This window comes from Mustela nigripes, chromosome 9, assembly GCF_022355385.1.
Source record: "Mustela nigripes isolate SB6536 chromosome 9, MUSNIG.SB6536, whole genome shotgun sequence".
In the NCBI taxonomy this organism is placed as follows: Eukaryota; Metazoa; Chordata; class Mammalia; order Carnivora; family Mustelidae; genus Mustela; species Mustela nigripes.
This window is the reverse complement of record NC_081565.1, coordinates 35,632,050-35,649,866: the sequence shown is the minus strand read 5'-3', so window position 1 is coordinate 35,649,866 and position 17,817 is coordinate 35,632,050. Positions and strand designations below refer to the sequence as shown.

Below are 17,817 nucleotides of genomic sequence, written 5' to 3'. Positions count from 1 at the left end.
GACCCAGGTGGATCATTAGTCATGAGGGCTCACAGACCTAATTGTCTCTCAGTCCACAGTTGATAGAGATCATTATGTTTTATCAGCATTCTTTCCTATTTGTGGTATCTTTATATATTTAAGACAGTGATCCAAAATTGAGGGAGAGCAAGTTTATTAGCATCATATTCATTCCCCCCACCCTCCAAGCATCCAGGTCTGGGGTTCTTGGTCAGTTGGTAGGTTCAACCTGGAGGCCACTGGAGCTGTCGACCCCCAAGTACGTGAATGTGCAGATGATACACAGACTGTGCACCCAGCTTCCCATCATTGATCACTGAAATAGAGCGTGGGGTTATGAAACATGGGAAAGGTCAAAGACTAAAGATCAGACTGAGGGACAGGTTTGAGAATTTATAGGTGAGGGGCTCAAGGGCCAAAAATCACTCACCAAGTCGGTATCCATCTCCCAGGCCCTCAGCCTTTGCTGTCTTCTTGGCCACAAGGAGAAGGTGTCCTAGAAGCTACAGGGAAAGGGGAGGGAGACAGGTGGCTTCATTTACAGGGAGCAAAACCTCTAGCTGTTGTCCAGGGCTCCCCTGCCCCAAAGCCAAAGGTTGGCTCTGCTCTTCCCACCTGCTGGTCCTCTTCTTCAGCCTGGCTAATCCGAGGAATGGGCTTCTTAGGAATGACAAGGAAGTGCACAGGAGCTTGAGGCGCCACATCACGGAATACAAGACACTGGGAGTAGTGACAGGCCAGAGGCCACCATGTTACTTTTTAACAGGCTGATGTATCTCACAAGTTCCTAAGGGGACGAACCCTAAAGGCACCCCACCTGCTGGTCCTCATATAGAATATCAGCTGGGAGGCTTCGATCCAGGATCCGGGAGAAGACTGTTGGGGCTGCTCCCTTAGGAGCTGTCTGCTGGGCCTTGGCCACTTCATTTCCATCAGTCACACCTGCAGCTCCTCGGACCTGAAGGTGGGTCAGACATACCCGAGGGAGGGAGCTGAAAATACCTTCCCCATATAGTGAGTCAAGGCTGGCAGAGGCTGGGTTCTGTTAGTCATTAACTTCATCCTTCTAAGAACCTATTAGTGTTTCCCATCCAAAAGACAAGTTCCTAAATTTCAGAACATCAGCAGCAGAGAGTAGGGTTATAGTGCTGAGCTTGGTTAGATGAAGGCTATATTACAATGCAGGATTCAGCAGTGCAATTGATTCCTGTTGCTAACGTTTCTAGTAAATTTAGTTATTATTCCGGAAGAAAGGACACAGGATGAGAACTGGACACTTAGGTCCCAGTTCTTCTTTTACCACTGAATTACCTTAAATTACCTCCTCTTGGCTTTAAATATAAAATAAAGGGAGTGGTTTGTATCATCTTTGAGACCACTGGAGCCCTTTCCATTTACTCACACCTTGTTACTAAGTTTCCACTTATTTCCATTACCCGTTGCCTGATCTTTCAGTTGTGTTACCCGTTTTATTGAAGTTTGACACAAACACGTCTTGGTGTCAGATCTGACCTCTGACTGTGAATTTTAACTTCAGTCCCTTAAATCAGTGAAGGAAAGAATTATGTGAACTCAGCCCCAGGGGATTGTGGGTAGGGAGGCCCCAGTTTCCCAGGGGCTCAGAGAAGGCTGAAGTCAGTGTTGTCACATTGTGGGAGAAAGAGGTGGGATGAACCTGACCCCTCTGACAAGTGGAGAAGGTGAGAGGTTAATACGTGTGCTCAGGCGGCCAGGGGCCTGACAGGGGCAGGAGACGGGCTCCGAGAAGACAAACCTCACTTCCTGCAGGGGGCGCCGAGGAGGCTGCCCGGAGCAGGCGTTCGGTCACCTGGGTTTCAGGTAGGCTTATAAGGCAGCAGCCAATCCACTGACCTTTCGCGACCTCGGCGCCCCAGCCGGTGCGGGCGTCGGCCATCGCCGCCCACCAGCCCGACCTCACCGCACAGCCCCGGAGCTTGCACCACGGGAGGGGCGCCGTTCCTTGCCCCGCGTCCGGGCTCCGTTCCCGCGAGGCCGCAGGGTCGCGCGCGCCTGGGGAAGGAACGCCAACCCCCGGCCTGGAGAACGGCAGTGCCCGCAGGACGCCCTCTGCGCTCCCACGGTCGCTTCTCACCTGTGCCCCCCGCGGCCCCGCCACAGCCACCGCCCTGCGCGCCACGCACAGCCCAGCAGCCAGCGCCAGGGCGGCCGCCATCTTGCCCCTCAGTCGCCGAACCTTTCTCCGGGCCCCAGTACGCTGGCCCCGCCGCCAGCCCGAGGTGGGTCCGCCCGGGAGCCGGCGAGCGGCAGCCATTGGCTCCGCCGGCCGCTGCGAGCGAGCCCTACTATCCCATTGGTCGCGTTCCTGGGCCGCCTGCTGCCCTTTAGTCCAGAGGGTGGCGCCGTTCACTCCGCTGGCTCCGCCACTACCCCGGAGGCGGAGTCTTTTCATCCCATTGGCTTCTTCTGCCAGCTGGAGGGCGAGTGTTCTACTCCATTGGCCTCGACTTCTGGTCAGAGTGAAGGTTGCTTCGTCATTGGGCCCCCTAAGTAGTTTCGCCAAGAGAGTATCTCACTCCATTGGAAGGTTTAGGAGACCAGGTGGGATTTTCCTCCAATTGGCGCTGCTGCACCACACTCATGTGGCACAAAGTCCCCTAAGGTCGTAGACCCTCTCCCGGCATTGGCCAGGGAGAGGGCGGGTTCTGAGAAAGCTCGGCGCTGGCTGGCTCCGGGAACCACCGCAACCCGTGGAGGCCAAGGCCACGGAGGGGGGCGGGGCGGCGGCGCCAGGCGAGTGGGGCGGAAGGCTAAGTGGGAAGGGGGTCCTATAACTGGTGGGATAGATACCCAGCTTCCTTCCTACAAGGGCATTTCAGCCCCTTGAGCATTGCAGAGATTTTTAAATTTACTTACCTAAGGGCTGTTTCTCCTTAGTTTATGTTCTTGTGTCCAAACACCAAGATTGAAGATTCTGCAGTTTGTTTTCAGGGCATTCCCCCCCCCCCTTTTTTTCCCTTTCTTTTTAAACGGGGGGTGCGACGGGAGGGTCCTGTCTTTACCACACGATAATAAGCAAAGGCATAGGTATCCAGTGTGCTTTCCTAATCAGAAATGGTTAGCCTTGCGCCTGGCATTTTCAGTTAGTCAGGTTTGAAGAACAAGGGAAAATGCGTCAGAAATATATTTTGTTTTGCTGGAATATATAAGGTCAGAGAGAGAAGCAGACTCCCCATGGATCTGGGAGCCCGATGGGGGACTCCATCCCGGGACTCCAGGATCATGACCTGAGCCGAAGGCAGTCGTCCAACCAACTGAGCTACCCAGGTGTCCCCGGAATATATATTTTTGACAGAAGGAACAGGGGTCACAGAGTGCTGATATACTCACACAGTTAAGTTTTAGTATGACTTCAACAGTTAGGACAAAAGCCACCACTGTATCTTTAGTTTTTTTTGTCGGTTTTTTTAGCGCATGTCCTTGACATAGATAGGTGCTCAATGATTGTGGAATGAGTAACAATTGGTATTTCATTTGCTTTCATAATATGTAATATGTTAAAATATGTTTAAAACATTTAATATGTTTAAAATGTTTAAAAATATTACATAATATGTAATATGTAATACATATACATAATATGTAATATTTCATATGTAATACATATACATAATATGTAATATTTCATAATATGTAATGCCCCTGACAATTTTCCATATTATTAGTCTATGTAAATATACTTTGTAATGTCTGCCTATTATTTGTTTTTAAGATTTTGCTTATTTATTTGAGAGAGAGAGAGAATGAGCGGTGGGATGGGGGCAGAGGGAGAAGACAGAAGCAGACTCCCTGCTGAGCAGGAAGCAGGATGCCTCAGCCAATTCAGGGCTCTGTCCCAGGATCTGGAGATCACCACCTGAGCCCAAGGTAGACGCCCAAGTGACTAAAGCCACAAAGGCACCCTCTGCATATTATTTATTTGAATGAGTTTTCACAGTAGCCATTCCTTTACTGCTGACTATTGAATTAGTTTTAGTGAATGGTCATTATGGCGCTAATTGCATATCATCAGCCAAGAACAACTCTTGACTTCCAGAGATAGTAACCACATTTGCTATAGCCGTATTATTGTTAGAAAGTCCTTTTATCCTCCAAAGGGCAGACATTTGACCCTGTACTTTCCCCTAGGAGTTCTAGAAGTCCAGATTGCCTCTCTTCCTTTGGAAGTATAGCTAGCTTCCCCAAATGTGGGGAAATGTAAACTGGCCTTTTCTGTGCCCTAAAGGTTACATGCAATTCTCTGTGGTGCCTTTGAGACCACAGCAGCCCATAGAGCTGCTTTGGAGAAGCTCAAGAGATGAGAGGAGCTGGGATCTAGGAAGGGGAAGGAAACTGGCCAGGCATGGTAGACGACAACAAAGCGCTTTGAAACTGGTTATTTCTTTGGGTTCTCAGGGAGAGCAGGTAGCACAGCGATTATTATTATTATTTTTTAAAGATTTTATTTATTTATTTACAGAGAGAGAGAGATCACAAGTAGGCAGAGAGGCAGGCAGAGAGAGAGGGGGAAGCAGGCTCCTCACTGAGCAAAGAGCCCGATGTGGGGCTCAATCCCAAGACCCTGAGATCATGACCTGAGCCTAAGGCAGAGGCTTAACCCACTGAGCCACCCAGGTGCCCCGCGATTATTCTTTTACAGAGCCAGAAACTGAGGCCCAGAGAGGGCTTGCCTAGGATCACAGAGCCCATTAGAGCCAGAATCTCCTACTCCTTGTAAAAATAACTATAATTCACTGATTTTGGCCACAGTCACTGGTTTTGGCCCCTTGCCCACAGTTCTTTACTCCATTCTTTGTGATCCCTGGCAGATGCTCTCATATAAGAGCTGCAGCTCTCTGTAGGTTCTGACGAATGTCTCCTGTACTGATCCCCACCACTACATCAGCTACTGGACCTCATTAGAGACTTCTGTTCCTTTGTTCTTTTTTTTCAGTTTGTCAGTTGCTTCCTGGCTTTACTTTCTCTCCGTTTGTGTGGTCAGTTCTCCCCACATTCCCAACCCTTCTTTTTGCTTTATTTTCCTGATCATCCTTCCTGACACCCTCCCATCATCAACTATCAATCTAACTCAATCTAACTATTGTGTTTCTCTTCCTCTTTAGGTTCCTGTTTCCGGCTGTACCTGAATCCTCAACTACCCACTGATTAGGATTTTCTGTGATTCCCCACATCAGCCTACCCAAATCTCCTCTCTCCTACTCCCCATTCCTACCCCTTGCCTTCATGACCAGCAACTGACCTTGTCTCCTACTTCACAGGTGGAACTTCCACAAGATCCTGCTTCCTGCAGCTCAGTGAAGGCCCATCATTTTCCTTCTTCTTTTCTCTTGGTCTTAGGAGGTGGTGGTTCTCCTGTCTAGAGCAAATCCCTTCACCTCTGCCCTGATCTCCATCTCTGGGATGTCTCACCAGGCATCTCTTTCTCTCTTCTGTATCCTTCAAGATCTTCCTTTACTGGTTCCTCCCCTTTTTCCCTCCTAAAAATTGCTTCTTGACTCCACATCTCTCTCTGGATATTGTCTGACTTCTCTCCTGCTCTTTTCATCCAAGCTTCCTAAAGAAACTCTTTCAGACTTACTGGGTTTGGTTTCTGCCCCCACTGCATCACTGAAACTACAATATCTGAAGTGCCCAAAGATCTAATTGTAAAATCCAGTGGACATTTTTCAGTCTTTATTACTGGCATCTCCAACTGCATCCAACACCAGTGTTCACTCTATTCTTCCAAAAAACCCCTCCCTCCTTGGCTTCCTTGAAGGCACTTTGTCCTTCTGATGCCAGAACTAGCAGCTCAAATGTGGTTTTGGTGGAAGCAGGTGGCTTGATCCAGCCTGTCTCCTTTGTGGTCCTCTCTCTTGCCTGCATTAGGTGCCAACTCTAAGATCCTAGGATCTATGTGCCCCATACAGAACCAGGCCAGATTCCAGTGGCTTCCCTTTTATTGATGATTTGAGCCAGGTTCAAAGAGGCCTGCGCCAGTTGTTGATAGTGTCTGTGCCTGGAGGAGGGAAAAGCAGAGGTGAAAGGGTCAGGTATGGGGGTCAGACATAGGGTCAGGCCAGAGGCTGTGTGGGCCAGGAGGCCCCGGGGGTCTGCAGTGGGAGCCAGGATGGCCAGAGGGCCCCTGCTTCTGTAGAGCCTCAGAGTCAGAGTTGCTGACGATGGCTTCTTGGAAGGTAGGCATCTCTGCAAAAGGCATATAGTCTGCTCCTGGGGGTAGAAACCGGTGCAAGTATGGGGTGCAGCGGGTGAGAGGGTTAGGTAGTCCTGGACGGGATGGTTGAGGGTGGGAGGACCTTCCTGCCCGGCCTTCTGAATAAGACCCTCACTGTTCTAGGTTGCCCCCTCACCATGAGGCCTCCCTCCTCGTCGCCGGGTCTCCTCAGTCTCAAAGAAAGTCTCGTGTTCCTCCCAGCGACGGTCACAGGCCGCACAGAGGAAATTAGACTCAAAGCAATTGCAGCAACAGCCTGGGGCAAGGAAGAAGCCAAGACAAGTATAGGGAATTGGGGTTTCCCCCTGGGCTGACAACATTCTCATCTCTTCCATACCAACCACAAACCCAGGTTTCTTCTACCAGTTCCCCTATCCTTATTCCCAAACTATTTGCATCCTACCCATGCCCACCCCTGTACTCCCCTCACCCTAGAAATTACCTTTCACCCTGCAGGGATGGGACCCAGTAGCTGTGTGCTCTTCATGGCTGTGTTTGCAGCGACATTGGGCCCTCCAGGCCTTGGGGTCAAAGGTAGCTCGTCTTTTGAGCCAGAACTCACCCACCTCCTCTGGGCGTGATGGGATAAAGCAGAACATGAGGCAGCGACATTGGCCCACATTGCAGGGCACGGATATGTCTAAGGGAATGGGGAGAAATGTCTAATGGGAATGGGGAACGGGGAACACCTAATAGGGCCAGCCTTCCCATGCCAACTCCCCCCACCCCCCATACCAACACACACACTTTTCTCTCATATGGCCAGAGTATAGTTATCCCTTCCCCTGACAGGGGCTGGTCAGTTCTCCCTACCTGAGATGATCTGGTGCTCTTTCAGCAAGTGTCCACAAAAGCATTTGGACTCATCTCCAATTCGGAAACAGTCCCATAGATAATGGGGGCAGCGCCAGCCAATGTAGAGACCTGAGTGTGGAGGGATTGACAAGGAAAAGTGAGAAGGAAAAACAGCGCAAACCCCCTGCCCAAGGCGTTCTCACCTCTCCCCCTAGGTGTATTCACCTCCACCCATGAAGTTCCCATCCCCACCCCTTTAGACTTTTTCCCACCAGGTTTTCTCAGTGTTCCACAAGGGTTTCAGTTCCTTTCCCACCCCAGGATCCACTCCATCTCTGTTAGCCTGTCAGAAATGACTGAAGACTGTCTTCAAGATTATTAATGAAATTTTGTTTGAAGATGAACATGAATCTCGCCAAGTTCTCTGTGACTGTGAAGATTCCCATCTCTTCCCCTTCCCACATTAAAGCCCAACTTTGTTTTGTTTCCTTGAAGTGTCTAAGGTGAGGGAAGGGAAGATGACTGGCCAGGTGTAAAGGAGATGGTGAGGACTGGCACCTCAGAAGCATGGTCGTTGAAGGCACCAGAGGCAGAGGAGGAGGAGTTTGGGCAGCTCTGAGACCAGGAGGAGGGCTTTCCTCACTTTTCAAGGTTCACACCTTCATATTTCCTTTTTGTGTTCCTGGTGTTATGGAACTAATGCTGTCTATGAACTTGAGAAGGTCTGTCTATGGTTCTCTAAGAATCAGGAGAAAGAGGTAGGTCTGAAGTCATAAGTGGTGAAGATCAAGAAATCGAAGCTTGTGAGGCGAAGAAGTATCCCTGAGAGCAGGCACCAGTGAGATGCCACAACCTTGAGAGCCTGGTTTCCACAGTGGGATCTGAAACTGGCTTCACAGGTCGGCAGTACTACAAGGCAAGGGTGGAGCCATGTAAATGTGGGAGGAGAGCCAGATTTTTTCACCCTTCAGGAGACCTGAGAGTACTCCAATTTCTAGGCAAGAATCCTGGAGGAGTCCTCATGGAATGGGACATTCAGCCATAGGACCCATTCCCATTTAAAGGCCATGGTGAAGTGTCACCTCCGCTAAAAAGTTTTCCCTGACTTCCTCTTTCTATCTAGGGGCCCATGTTTTTTGACTTTTCCCACTACTCCTATCACAGTACAATGCATTGGAATAAATTTTTTCACTTACGTTTCTCTTAAACTAAGTTCTTCTAAGGAGAGGTCTGGCTTTTCATTTGTATCTCTTGTCCTAGCTTAGGGCCTGGCCCGAAATAGGTGCTCAGAGAGCACAAACTCCTTGACTGAGTAAATGAAGGAGGAAATTCCTTCAGAAGGGAAGAGAGACCCTGTATTACAGGCATATCCCTGAAGTTAGTGTCCTCTGGTCTTTGACTTTGGCCAGGGCCACAATTCACAATTCTGTGCCTAATTAGTCTAGGTTTTCTTGCCTTACCCATGGTCTTTCAGGGTCTAAAGCCTGTCCAGATGTGGCTTTTGGCTTTGCTACTTCTGTCTTGATACTGACAGCCCACAGTGCTAGCGCCCCATTACACCAGCAAGGCTTGGTCGAAGGGGCAGCGTATGGGAAGAGTCACAATGGAGGTGAGTGGGGGCCAGGATTCTACTAGAGGAATTCTGAATTCCATCCAGAGACTGAGCAGATGAGGTGTGGAGGTGAAGGAGAGTCAGTTCCCATAGATTGAGGTCCTGCCTGGGGGCCTGGGAAAGTCAAGTCCAAGTACCGATATAGGAGTCAGTGTTCTCTCAGATGAAGACTAGAGTTTAAACAGAGACTGGCGACTATACCTCAGATTCCATTTATAGGTGTCCATGCTCTTAAAGTGGGACAATTGACATCAGGCCATGTAGTCCAGAGTGGAACCCTCCTCTCTCTGCTCTGATTCTAAACACTCTTCCTGTTATAAGTGGACAAGGACTGGCAGGGGGAGGAGGCATTATCTGGGATGCCATTTTGACTCTGTACAAGGTGATTCTATGTAGTTTCACCTTAAGAATCTTTGCCCAGGGGCGCCTGGGTGGCTCAGTGGGTTAAGCTGCTGCCTTCCGCTCAGGTCATGATCCCAGGGTCCTGGGATCGAGCCCCGCATCGGGCTCTCTGCTCAGCTGGGAGCCTGCTTCCTTCTCTCTCTCTCTGCCTGCTTGTGATCTCTCTTTGTCAAACAAATAAATAAAATCTTTAAAAAAAAACAAACAAACTTTGCCCCAAGCATTTTCACTGCAAACATTTTCACTGCATGATCAATTGGCCATAGACAATTTTGCCACAAAAGATAAAATTACAAAAAAAAAAAGATATTCATTAAAAAGGGCATAATGAAACATGGAAACTGAATATCAAAATTAAAAATGGCTTTATTGCAAAATGCAAAAAAAATGAATTTAAAATGAATTTAAAATGTATAGGACAGATTCATGGCAATACCATGCAAATAACTGATTTTATTTTGTGGATCTTACCTAACCACTTGTTTTCAAAGTCTTACATTCATAGTATTATACGTTTTTGTTTTTTGGTTGTTTTTTGTTTTTGTTTTTAGGGTTTTTTTTGGCGAGTTGATTCTTCAGGTTTTTTTTGTTTTTTTTTTTTTTCTCACTGATTCATCACTTTTTCTTTTTTTTGCTAAAATTCTCCCCTTCAGGGGCGCCTGGGTGGCTCAGTGGATTAAGCCGCTGCCTTCGGCTCAGGTCATGATCTCAGGGTCCTGGGATCGAGTCCCGCATCAGGCTCTCTGCTCAGCAGGGAGCCTGCTTCCCCCCCCCCCCTCTCTCTCTGGCTGCCTCTCTGTCTACTTGTGATTTCTCTCTGTCAAATAAATAAATCTTTAAAAAAAAAAAATTCTCCCCTTCATTAAGAGGTATCAGTTTCCAAGTACTAGGATACATATTTGTAACTGAGCTCTGTATTGTGTTCTGAGAGCTTTCTACACTGCTCTTTGTTCTCGACAGATTGTCACATGTCCATTGATAGACATTCCAAAGTTGTATGGGAAGTTGTGTGGGTTTAAAACTCTGTGTCACTGTGTAGACAATTATGAAGCCCAAGATTTATGTAATATAAAAATAAGAGAACTGTGTCAATGGAGAAGTGAAACCAAACTGTCAACCAGTTGATGAAACTAACAAACTGCCAAACCAAACTACCAACTAGTTATTTTTTTATCTTTTATGGCAAATTGCCTTATGGTCAATTAATTTTGTGGTGCACTATTTGTGGCAAAGGTGTCTACGGCAGAGATGTTTACTCTGAAAATACCAGACAGGGACAATTGATTCCATGCTCATATAATCGTATTTGCGTGATAACATCTCTTTTTGCTTAGAACATCTCCATACAACATACAGCTATCTTTACATGAAGGATGTCTCCAGTCCAGACATATAGTCAGGTATCTTCAGACTTTTTCAACAGCATGTTCCGCCAGCTCTTCAAGTGTGGTACAGCCAATTATTCCTTTCAAACCTGGCCCTCAAGCTTTGTCCTCTGTTCATCCAAACACATACTTATCATGCATCGTCTCTGTTTCACTAATGGCATCATCATCCAATCAGTATCTAAGCCAAAAACCTAGGGGTCATTCCAGGCATGTCCTTCTCTCTTATCCTATACATCCAAAGATCCAAAGGTCAGTTTTACCTTCTTAACATTTCTTGAACGTTCTATTTATCTCCACCTCCATGCATCTACTTCTGACCTGGGTTATTATTACCACTGCCCAATGTAGTCTTCCTATGTGCAGTCTTATCTTTCTGAAGTCTACACTACTGCTAGAGCAGTATTTCAAAACCACAAATTTGCTCATGTTATTGTCCCACTTAAAACCTTTTAGTAACTCTCAGTTGCCCTTAGATTATAATCTCAACTCTTGAGCTTTGCACAGAAATGCCTGTACACTTTTGCCCTTCCAGAGCTGAGCTCTGAGCTCTGTTCAACATTTCTTGCACTTTCCTACTGGCACCTTGCCCTCATATCCCACTTTTGACCTGTCCACCTCTTCTTACTCATCTACAGATTTCAGCTGAGAAGTCATCTCTTCCAAGACTTATTCCCTGAGCATCCAAGATTGGGTGCCCCTTTTTTTTCTGCTTATGAGGCACTGTGGACTGACCTCACTCATAGAAATTATTAGAATGAATTATAACTATCCTTTTACTTATTGGTGTTTCTCATTAGAGTACACATTTTGTTTTAAAGATTTATTTATTTGAGAGAGAGAGAGTAAGAGAAAGCATGAGAGCAGAGAAAGTCAGAAGGAGAAGCAGACTCCCCATGGAGTTGGGAGCCCAATGCGGGACTCAATCCCAGGACTCTAGAACCATGACTTGAGCTGAAGGCAGATGCTTAACCAACTGAGCCACCCAGGCGCCCCTAGAGTACACATTTTTTGAAGGATTTTGTTTTTGACATCCCACCAGCTACTGCTTCCACACCTGGCTCAAGGCCTGGCACACAGCTGGTGCTCAGTAAATGCTGACTAAATAAAAGAAAAGCTTACATTTGATCCTTCTCTACACAGCACACATACTGATTCTCTAGGGACTCAAGATCCCCAATATTAGGAGGGAACCCTAAATATCTTTTTCAGGGTTGAATGACACTTAAATTACTACATAAAGCTTCCTGTTTAAACAGGAAAATGAAGAAGTTCCATGTGGAGAAGTACAGCAACCTTGAAAAATGAAGAGCAGACAGGAGGTTCTGAGAATGACCTTGCATTTCCAGGAAGAATAAGGGTGACAGAAGATGTTAAAATAAGCAAACAAAGGGACGCCTGGGTGGCTCAGTTGGCTAAGCAGCTGCCTTCGGCTCAGGTCATGATCCCAGCATCCTGGGATCGAGTCCCACATCGGGCTCCTTGCTCAGCAGGGAGCCTGCTTCTCCCTCTGCCTCTGCCTTCCGCTCTGTCTGCCTGTGCTCGCTCTCACTCTCTCTCTTTCTGACAAATAAATAAATAAAATCTTAAAAAAAAATAAGCAAACAAAGCCATTTCAATGCCTGAATTAAGACAAATGAGATCATTGTGACTTTCTTGGCCAGGGGTAGAGGGGGAAGGGTCTCAGCATGAGAATGAGGAGAGTAAATTGCATGGAGGAGTGAGAAGACATAGGATTGCCTGGTTGTCTTTATATCTTAGGCCCATCTAGTTTCAACATAGCTCTCTTACTATCATAAGGGGAAAGGAAGTATGAAAGACAAAAATAAATGAACTCCTGTCTATTGAATTGTCTAGAAACCCCAGAATCTGCAGAGCAGGTCAGGATGGCCTTCATTCTGAAGGTATTTGCTATAGACATGAAGTTCAGCAACACAGGTATACATGCTCGCACCGGAGGGCATGGGTTTCCATCTGCACACCTTTTATATGCAGGGATACATAAGCACAGCATGCCACTTATGGGGCTGGCAAGAGTACTGATTCTGGGCTGAGACTTGGAATCAATAGGGCTTGAAGATACCACTCTCCTCCTTGGTGAAGAGACTCACAGGTTTTGGGTACCTTGGTGATAATGGGTCTGGCATGCTGGGTGACAGCCTTTTACTGAAGTTCCACCAAGAGGACCAAGGCCTTTTGCCATGTCAGAGCCACAAGTCTCCTGGACTGTCTAGGGTCCTGGGCCATCTCTGCCTTAAGGTCTGTTTGGTCCAGGCTTTCAGAGCCCTAGATGTGGGTCTGGTATATGGCCATTCTTTTTTTTTTTTTTTTTCCTTTTAACAACTTTAGTTTAGCTTCCTGTCCCTCCCTGGGCTTTATATCAATATCCCCACTTTTTTCTATACCATGCTATCCACATTGGCCCACCTGGCTTCTCCCCTCCTAGATTAAAGTCAGTTAGCATTGCCATTTCCACAAGGGACAGCAATCCATTGATCAGGGCAGGTTCCCTGGTCCAGTTGGATTGGAGGATGGCCATGGCCTGTCACAGGCTTCTGAAGGGCTTTCTGGGCTCACCTGTCTGGATGGCACTCAGGGCTGCATTCTTCTCCCATTGGAAAAGATAGTTCATCTGAGCACCGAACTTCTCTCTGGGCCTTGCCTTAGCCACTTCCACCAGCTCTGTTTGCTTGGCAGGGACCACTGGGTGGGCTGTGTAATCTGGGAAGGGAGAAGCTGAGTAACCAAGGAGAAGTGTGGAGGCCCTAAAACTAAGAGAAGAGGCCAGGTTAAAGAGTAACCCAATCCCCTCCTCCTGGGGCAGGTATAAGACGGTGATGAGAATGGGGTAAAGTGCAGGCACAATTACGGCTAAATCCTTTCTTCGCCTTCTTCTTGCCCGGCTGTTGTCCTGGCTGAGCTGTGTGTGCACTGCTGTCAGTGGCCTCCACCTGCTTCTTGTCCTCTCCTTCCTCTTCCTCTTCCTTTGCAGATGTGTCCAGGTGGACTGGGGCTGAAGGGCTTGAAAGGGATTGCTTTTGAAGGCTCTCATACTCAGAGATCTGGCTGGACTTCCTTCTCCACAAGACCTCATTGGGAGAATACTTAAAGAGGTCTTCCTCCAGAGTATCAGGGGAAGATACAGGAACATGGTCTTGTGATGAGGTATGAGAAAAAACACGTTTCTCTGGGTCCTTAAAGATGAGAGTCTCCAACAGGGTCTCAGGCATAGGGGTTTCCAAAGGGTTCTCAGAGTATCCTACAGGGGTCTCAGAGATAGAGGGCTCCAAAAGGGTTTCAGAGGTATAGGTCTCTAAAGGGGCCTGGGAAGTGGATGGAACCATAGGCGATTCAGAAGTGTGGACTTCTAAAGGGGTCTCGGAGATGGAAGTTTTCAAAGAGGTTTTGGAGGTGTGGGTCTCTACAGGGGCCTGGGAAGTGGATGGAATCATATGAGATTCAGAGGTGTGGGCCTCTAAAGGGGTCTGAGAGATGGAAGGTTTCAAAGAGGTTTCAGAGGCATGGGTCTCTAAAAGGGCCTGGGAAGCAGGTGGCACCATATAAGATTCAGAGGTGTGGGGCTCTAAGGGAGTCTCAGAGATGGAAGGCTCAAAGGGTGTTTCAGGGATAAGGGGCTCCTGTGATTCTTCGGCAGAGCGGTCCTTTGAAGAGGGGTGCTCCTCTGTATCCATGGTGCTATGAGGCTCTTCTGTGACCTTGTCTGCTTCCATCTAGTGGTAGAATAGGGTATAGCCTTCATTAGGTTGGGACTGGAGGGTCTGCAAGTCAGAGTACAGTGGGGGTTATGGAATTAGGATAAGGATTTCCGTGCACCTGAGATATAAGGGGGGAGCAAGATGATCTTTGGTGCCAGGAGGTTCTTCTGTGTGCCTAGACCCCATGTGACATGTGGCCACAGATTGTGAGGGAGCTGGAATTTAAAGAGAGAAAAAGTCTGAAACAATCAGAATCCCATCAGTAGATGGTAGTAGAGGACCGTGACCTAGGAGGGAGACTGAACATAGCAACTTGACTAATCCAAGAGCAGGTCTGGGACCTTAGGACCATGGAGGTCAGGCAGTAGAGTTCTAGAGACTGGGATACCAAGCCAAAGTGGGGGTTTGCTCCTGAGTACAAGACAATGCCACGATGCATTAGGCAGGGCCCTGAGTGCAGTCTGGTTTTGTCTAGAGACCACATACACCCTCCCTTGATGATGTCACTCATGGTCAAGGCTTCAGCTACTTCTAGCTGGTATGTGGATGATTTCCTAAATCCATACTTCCAGCTCAGACCTCTTTTAATCCCTGTACTTAACACTCATACCCAACAGCTTGTGGGACATGGCTAAATGGATGTCTGACAGGGCATGAAAGCTGAACTATGGGAATTATTTTGGTCTTACCCTTTCCCCTCAAACCTCATCTACAAATAGGTACTAAGGACTATATTTCCTATCTTCTAAATAATCCCCAAATCCACTCTCTCCTTTCTTTTCCCTCTAATTTTGTTCAAGTTCTCAGAATTTTCTACCTTGATTATGTAGTAACTTCACCCCTCTGCCTCCTCCAGCGTATTAATCCACTCAGCCATTCTTTCACTGATTTATGTAACTTCTGCTTTTATAAACAACTCAATCTTACACTTTCACCTGGGCACTGTGCTAAGCACTGGACTCAGTTGAAAGAACCTGGGAAGGAGATCTGGCTAACCAAAATGACAATACAGATGAGTTGGTGTTGTGCTGGGGTAAGCTCAGGACGCTCTGGAGTGGGGTGTGACAAATTTGTCTTGGAAGGATGTTCAAAAGAAGTCAGTCCTCATTATTGACCCAAATGAGATCTTTCTAAAAACATAAACCTAACAATGGCATTCCTTTGCTTAAAAACACTCAATTGGGGGCGCCTGGGTGGCTCAGTGGGTTTAGCCTCTGCCTTTGACTCAGGTTATGGTCTCGGGGTCCTGGGATTGAGCCCCAGGTTGGGCTCTCTGCTCAGCGGGGAGCCTGCCTCCTCCCCCACCTCTGCCTGCCTCTCTGCCTACTTGTGATCTCTGTCTGTCAAATAAACAAAGTTATTTATTTATTTGACAGACAGAGATCACAATTCGGCAGAGAGCAGGCAGAGAGTGAGAGGAGGAAGTAGGCTCCCCGCTGAGCAGAGAGCCCAATTTGGGGCTCCATCCCAGGACCCTGGAATCATGACCTGAGCCGAAGGCAGAGGCTTTAACCCACTCAGCCACCCAGGCGCCCCAATAAATAAAATCTTTAAAGAAAAACAAAACAAAACACTCAATTGTCTCAGCCCAAGGATTAAGTTTAAATTTCTTGGCCCTGACATTCAAGGCCTGTCATTATTTGTAATAGAGCCTAAGGATTCCAGCCTTAGCCTTCTGTGGTCCCTACTTTCCCGCCATGCTCCAGAGATACTAAACACACCAGTTAACATTCATTAGAGTCTTTCCAAAGGGGAACTTTGGGACATTAAGTAGGGAGAGAGGTAGGGTGATAGGAATCTCACCAGGCATTCAGCAAGAGGAAAAAGATACTTGACAGTGGAGAACCAGAGGATGGGAGGAGAAGAAGGAGAAAAAGAAGGGGAAGAGGGAATTGTGGGGAGTAAACATGGCGGAGGGGGGAGTGTAAGGATGAAAAATACAGAATGGGAGGGGGTTGGACTGAGTTGGGAAGGGGCAGAAGGTGTTAGGAGGGGAGTGGTATGAGAGTTTGGAAGAGGCGGCTTTGGAGAAACCACCTACCTCTGGGCTTTGGCTTGGCTGTTACAAGTCCTTCCTTAGGTCACAATCTCGTCTTAAGCTGGGAAGGGGAAATGTTAGCGAGGGGTGGATAGCTCTTGGATGAGACCCGCCTTGCAGCTGCTATGTAATGAGAAGCCTTGCCTTTAAGTCTACCACTTAGGGAGGGAAGTTGGACACCTGCAGAAATTTGCAAAGGAACTCTGGCCAGATCTGGGGGAGGGTGGGACGGGGAGGGATGAGGGGTTCCGGGGCCGATGAGGGAGGAGCTTGACTGAAACCTCTGGAACCCCGGCCGGGAGTGGAGGGATCCGTCACCAGGGCAACCGGAACGCCCAGGAGTCTCCGTGGCAACAGCACTGGTCTCCAGAGGAGGCTGCGCTGGACCCGGAGGGGACGAGCCTAGAGGGTTCACTTCTTTTAAAGGGGTTTGCGGGATCTCTGTGAGAGTGTGTGGATAGTCTGCGGACATCTGTGGGGACGTCTGTAGGTGTCTGGGTTTGTAAGAGTCTTTGTAGGGTTCCTGTGAGATGTCTATGGTTCTATCAGTGGGAGCTGTGAGGATCTGAGGTTGGCAACCGGGCTCCGAAGCTGGGGTGAGAAAGGCAGGGGATCAAGGGGCTGGGGCGGAGTCTGTCCTCCGAGGCCCGCAGAATCAAGTTGGAGACCAATAGAATAGGGCAGGGGGTGGGCTTTACTGAGAAGAACCAATCGAGATGATAGAGGGGCGGAGCGTCATAACTACGTCAGACAGAGGCCGCCGCCGCGGGGCCTGGTTATCGCCGGTCCAGCGCAGCCCGGAGTCGCCCAGGCCTGAACTCCTACCCAGGTCCCCGGCCTGGCCTCAGCCGGCCTGACCCCGGCCCCGGACCCACGAGGACACCGAAAGCCACTCCCTGGGGGTGGGGAGCGGAGCCGTGGGTCAGCTCTGCGCGCGCCCCGCGCTGGCCTGTCCGGCCCCGCCCCCGCCCCGGGCCATGGCCCAGCCCTTGTCCCGGCCCCTCGTCCTATCCTCATCCAGCCCTTGGCCCCCAGCCCCGCCCTCGCCCCGCTTCCCAAATTGGCCCCTGCCCCGGCCTGGGTCCCAGCGAATGCCCAGATCCGAGTCTCAACCCAGGCCCCCCCTTCAGTCCAAGTCCCAGTCCCTGTGGCTGTCCTGGCCTCCAACCCCTCCTTTGCCCTTGTTCCACCTCCTGTCACAAATCCCAGCCCAACCCCTGTCCCAACCCCATTCCCAGTGTTTGCTTAAACCCGGGGCGCAAATCCTGCCCTTGCCCCAGTCCCCATTACAGCCCCTCCTTCCATCCCATTCCTTGCCCTTGTTCAAGCCCCAGTGCCCAGCACAGCCCAATCCACTATCTCAGCCTTTGCCCTCATCTCTGTGTTTACCCAAGTCTTTCCCACTACCCACCCCTTTCTCTCATACCCTGCCCCTCTCCCAGCCTCGACTCAGGTCTGGGCTCCAGCTGCCGCCAGCCTTATTGCTGCTGTTGCTGTTCTCTGTCCTTGGCCCAGGGGCTGGTGAGTGCAGAAGCAGGAAGATTGAGGCAGGGATGGGGTTCTGGCAAGGAGGGGTGGACTGGAGGGATTCAGGAGACTGGGACCTGGGCAACTAG

At 48.9% G+C, this 17,817-nt stretch overlaps 3 protein-coding genes across 14 annotated transcripts in view; 1 reads left to right on the top strand and 2 right to left on the bottom strand.

Moving 5' to 3' along the window:
* Window positions 1–137: 137 nt before the first annotated feature.
* On the bottom strand, window positions 138–2,446 carry HINT2 (histidine triad nucleotide binding protein 2). Of its 2 annotated transcripts, XM_059411349.1 has the most exons (5): window positions 2,114–2,440; window positions 818–958; window positions 616–720; window positions 431–503; window positions 138–316 (listed from the first exon to the last, which is right to left on the bottom strand). In XM_059411349.1, the coding sequence occupies exons 1-5, from the start codon at window positions 2,429–2,431 to the stop codon at window positions 225–227; spliced, it is 729 nt and encodes a 242-aa protein (XP_059267332.1). In that variant the 5' UTR covers window positions 2,432–2,440; the 3' UTR covers window positions 138–224. The 2 variants fall into 2 exon arrangements, with proteins under 2 accessions (XP_059267332.1, XP_059267333.1); XM_059411350.1 differs by lacking the exon at window positions 138–316 and having other exon boundaries at window positions 444–532; window positions 2,114–2,446.
* The window catches only part of TMEM8B (transmembrane protein 8B), a 43,463-nt gene continuing 26,622 nt past the window's right edge, over window positions 977–17,817 (top strand). For 3 of the 10 annotated variants that reach the window (XM_059411338.1, XM_059411337.1, XM_059411336.1), the window contains exon 1: window positions 16,926–17,722. In XM_059411338.1, coding sequence (XP_059267321.1) covers window positions 17,179–17,722 — 544 coding nt within the window. In that variant the 5' untranslated portion in view covers window positions 16,926–17,178. Of the gene's footprint in view, window positions 1,701–1,734; window positions 1,840–16,921; window positions 17,723–17,817 lie in introns of those variants that run through there. The other 7 variants (XM_059411344.1, XM_059411346.1, XM_059411342.1 and 4 more) reach the window with 6 other exon arrangements.
* On the bottom strand, window positions 4,527–14,178 carry FAM221B (family with sequence similarity 221 member B). 2 transcript variants are annotated; one of them, XM_059411347.1, is made up of 6 exons: window positions 13,317–14,178; window positions 13,025–13,168; window positions 7,067–7,177; window positions 6,696–6,893; window positions 6,390–6,509; window positions 4,527–6,249 (listed from the first exon to the last, which is right to left on the bottom strand). In XM_059411347.1, the coding sequence occupies exons 1-6, from the start codon at window positions 14,176–14,178 to the stop codon at window positions 6,068–6,070; spliced, it is 1,617 nt and encodes a 538-aa protein (XP_059267330.1). In that variant the 3' UTR covers window positions 4,527–6,067. The 2 variants fall into 2 exon arrangements, with proteins under 2 accessions (XP_059267330.1, XP_059267331.1); XM_059411348.1 differs by having other exon boundaries at window positions 4,527–6,037.

Excerpts from the sequence above, each read along its gene's own strand:
- FAM221B (XM_059411347.1), bottom strand. The coding sequence starts at position 14,178 with ATGGAAGCAGACAAGGTCACAGAAGAGCCTCATAGCACCATGGATACA. Across the intron at positions 6,510-6,695 it reads CCATCCCTGCAGGGTGAAAG|GCTGTTGCTGCAATTGCTTT; the intron begins GTAATTTCTAGG and ends TCCTTGCCCCAG. Across the intron at positions 6,250-6,389 it reads ACGAGGAGGGAGGCCTCATG|GAGCAGACTATATGCCTTTT; the intron begins GTGAGGGGGCAA and ends TTCTACCCCCAG.
- HINT2 (XM_059411349.1), bottom strand. The coding sequence starts at position 2,431 with ATGAAAAGACTCCGCCTCCGGGGTAGTGGCGGAGCCAGCGGAGTGAAC. Across the intron at positions 721-817 it reads TTCTATATGAGGACCAGCAG|TGTCTTGTATTCCGTGATGT; the intron begins GTGGGGTGCCTT and ends CACTACTCCCAG. Across the intron at positions 317-430 it reads GGGAGATGGATACCGACTTG|TGATCAATGATGGGAAGCTG; the intron begins GTGAGTGATTTT and ends GCTCTATTTCAG.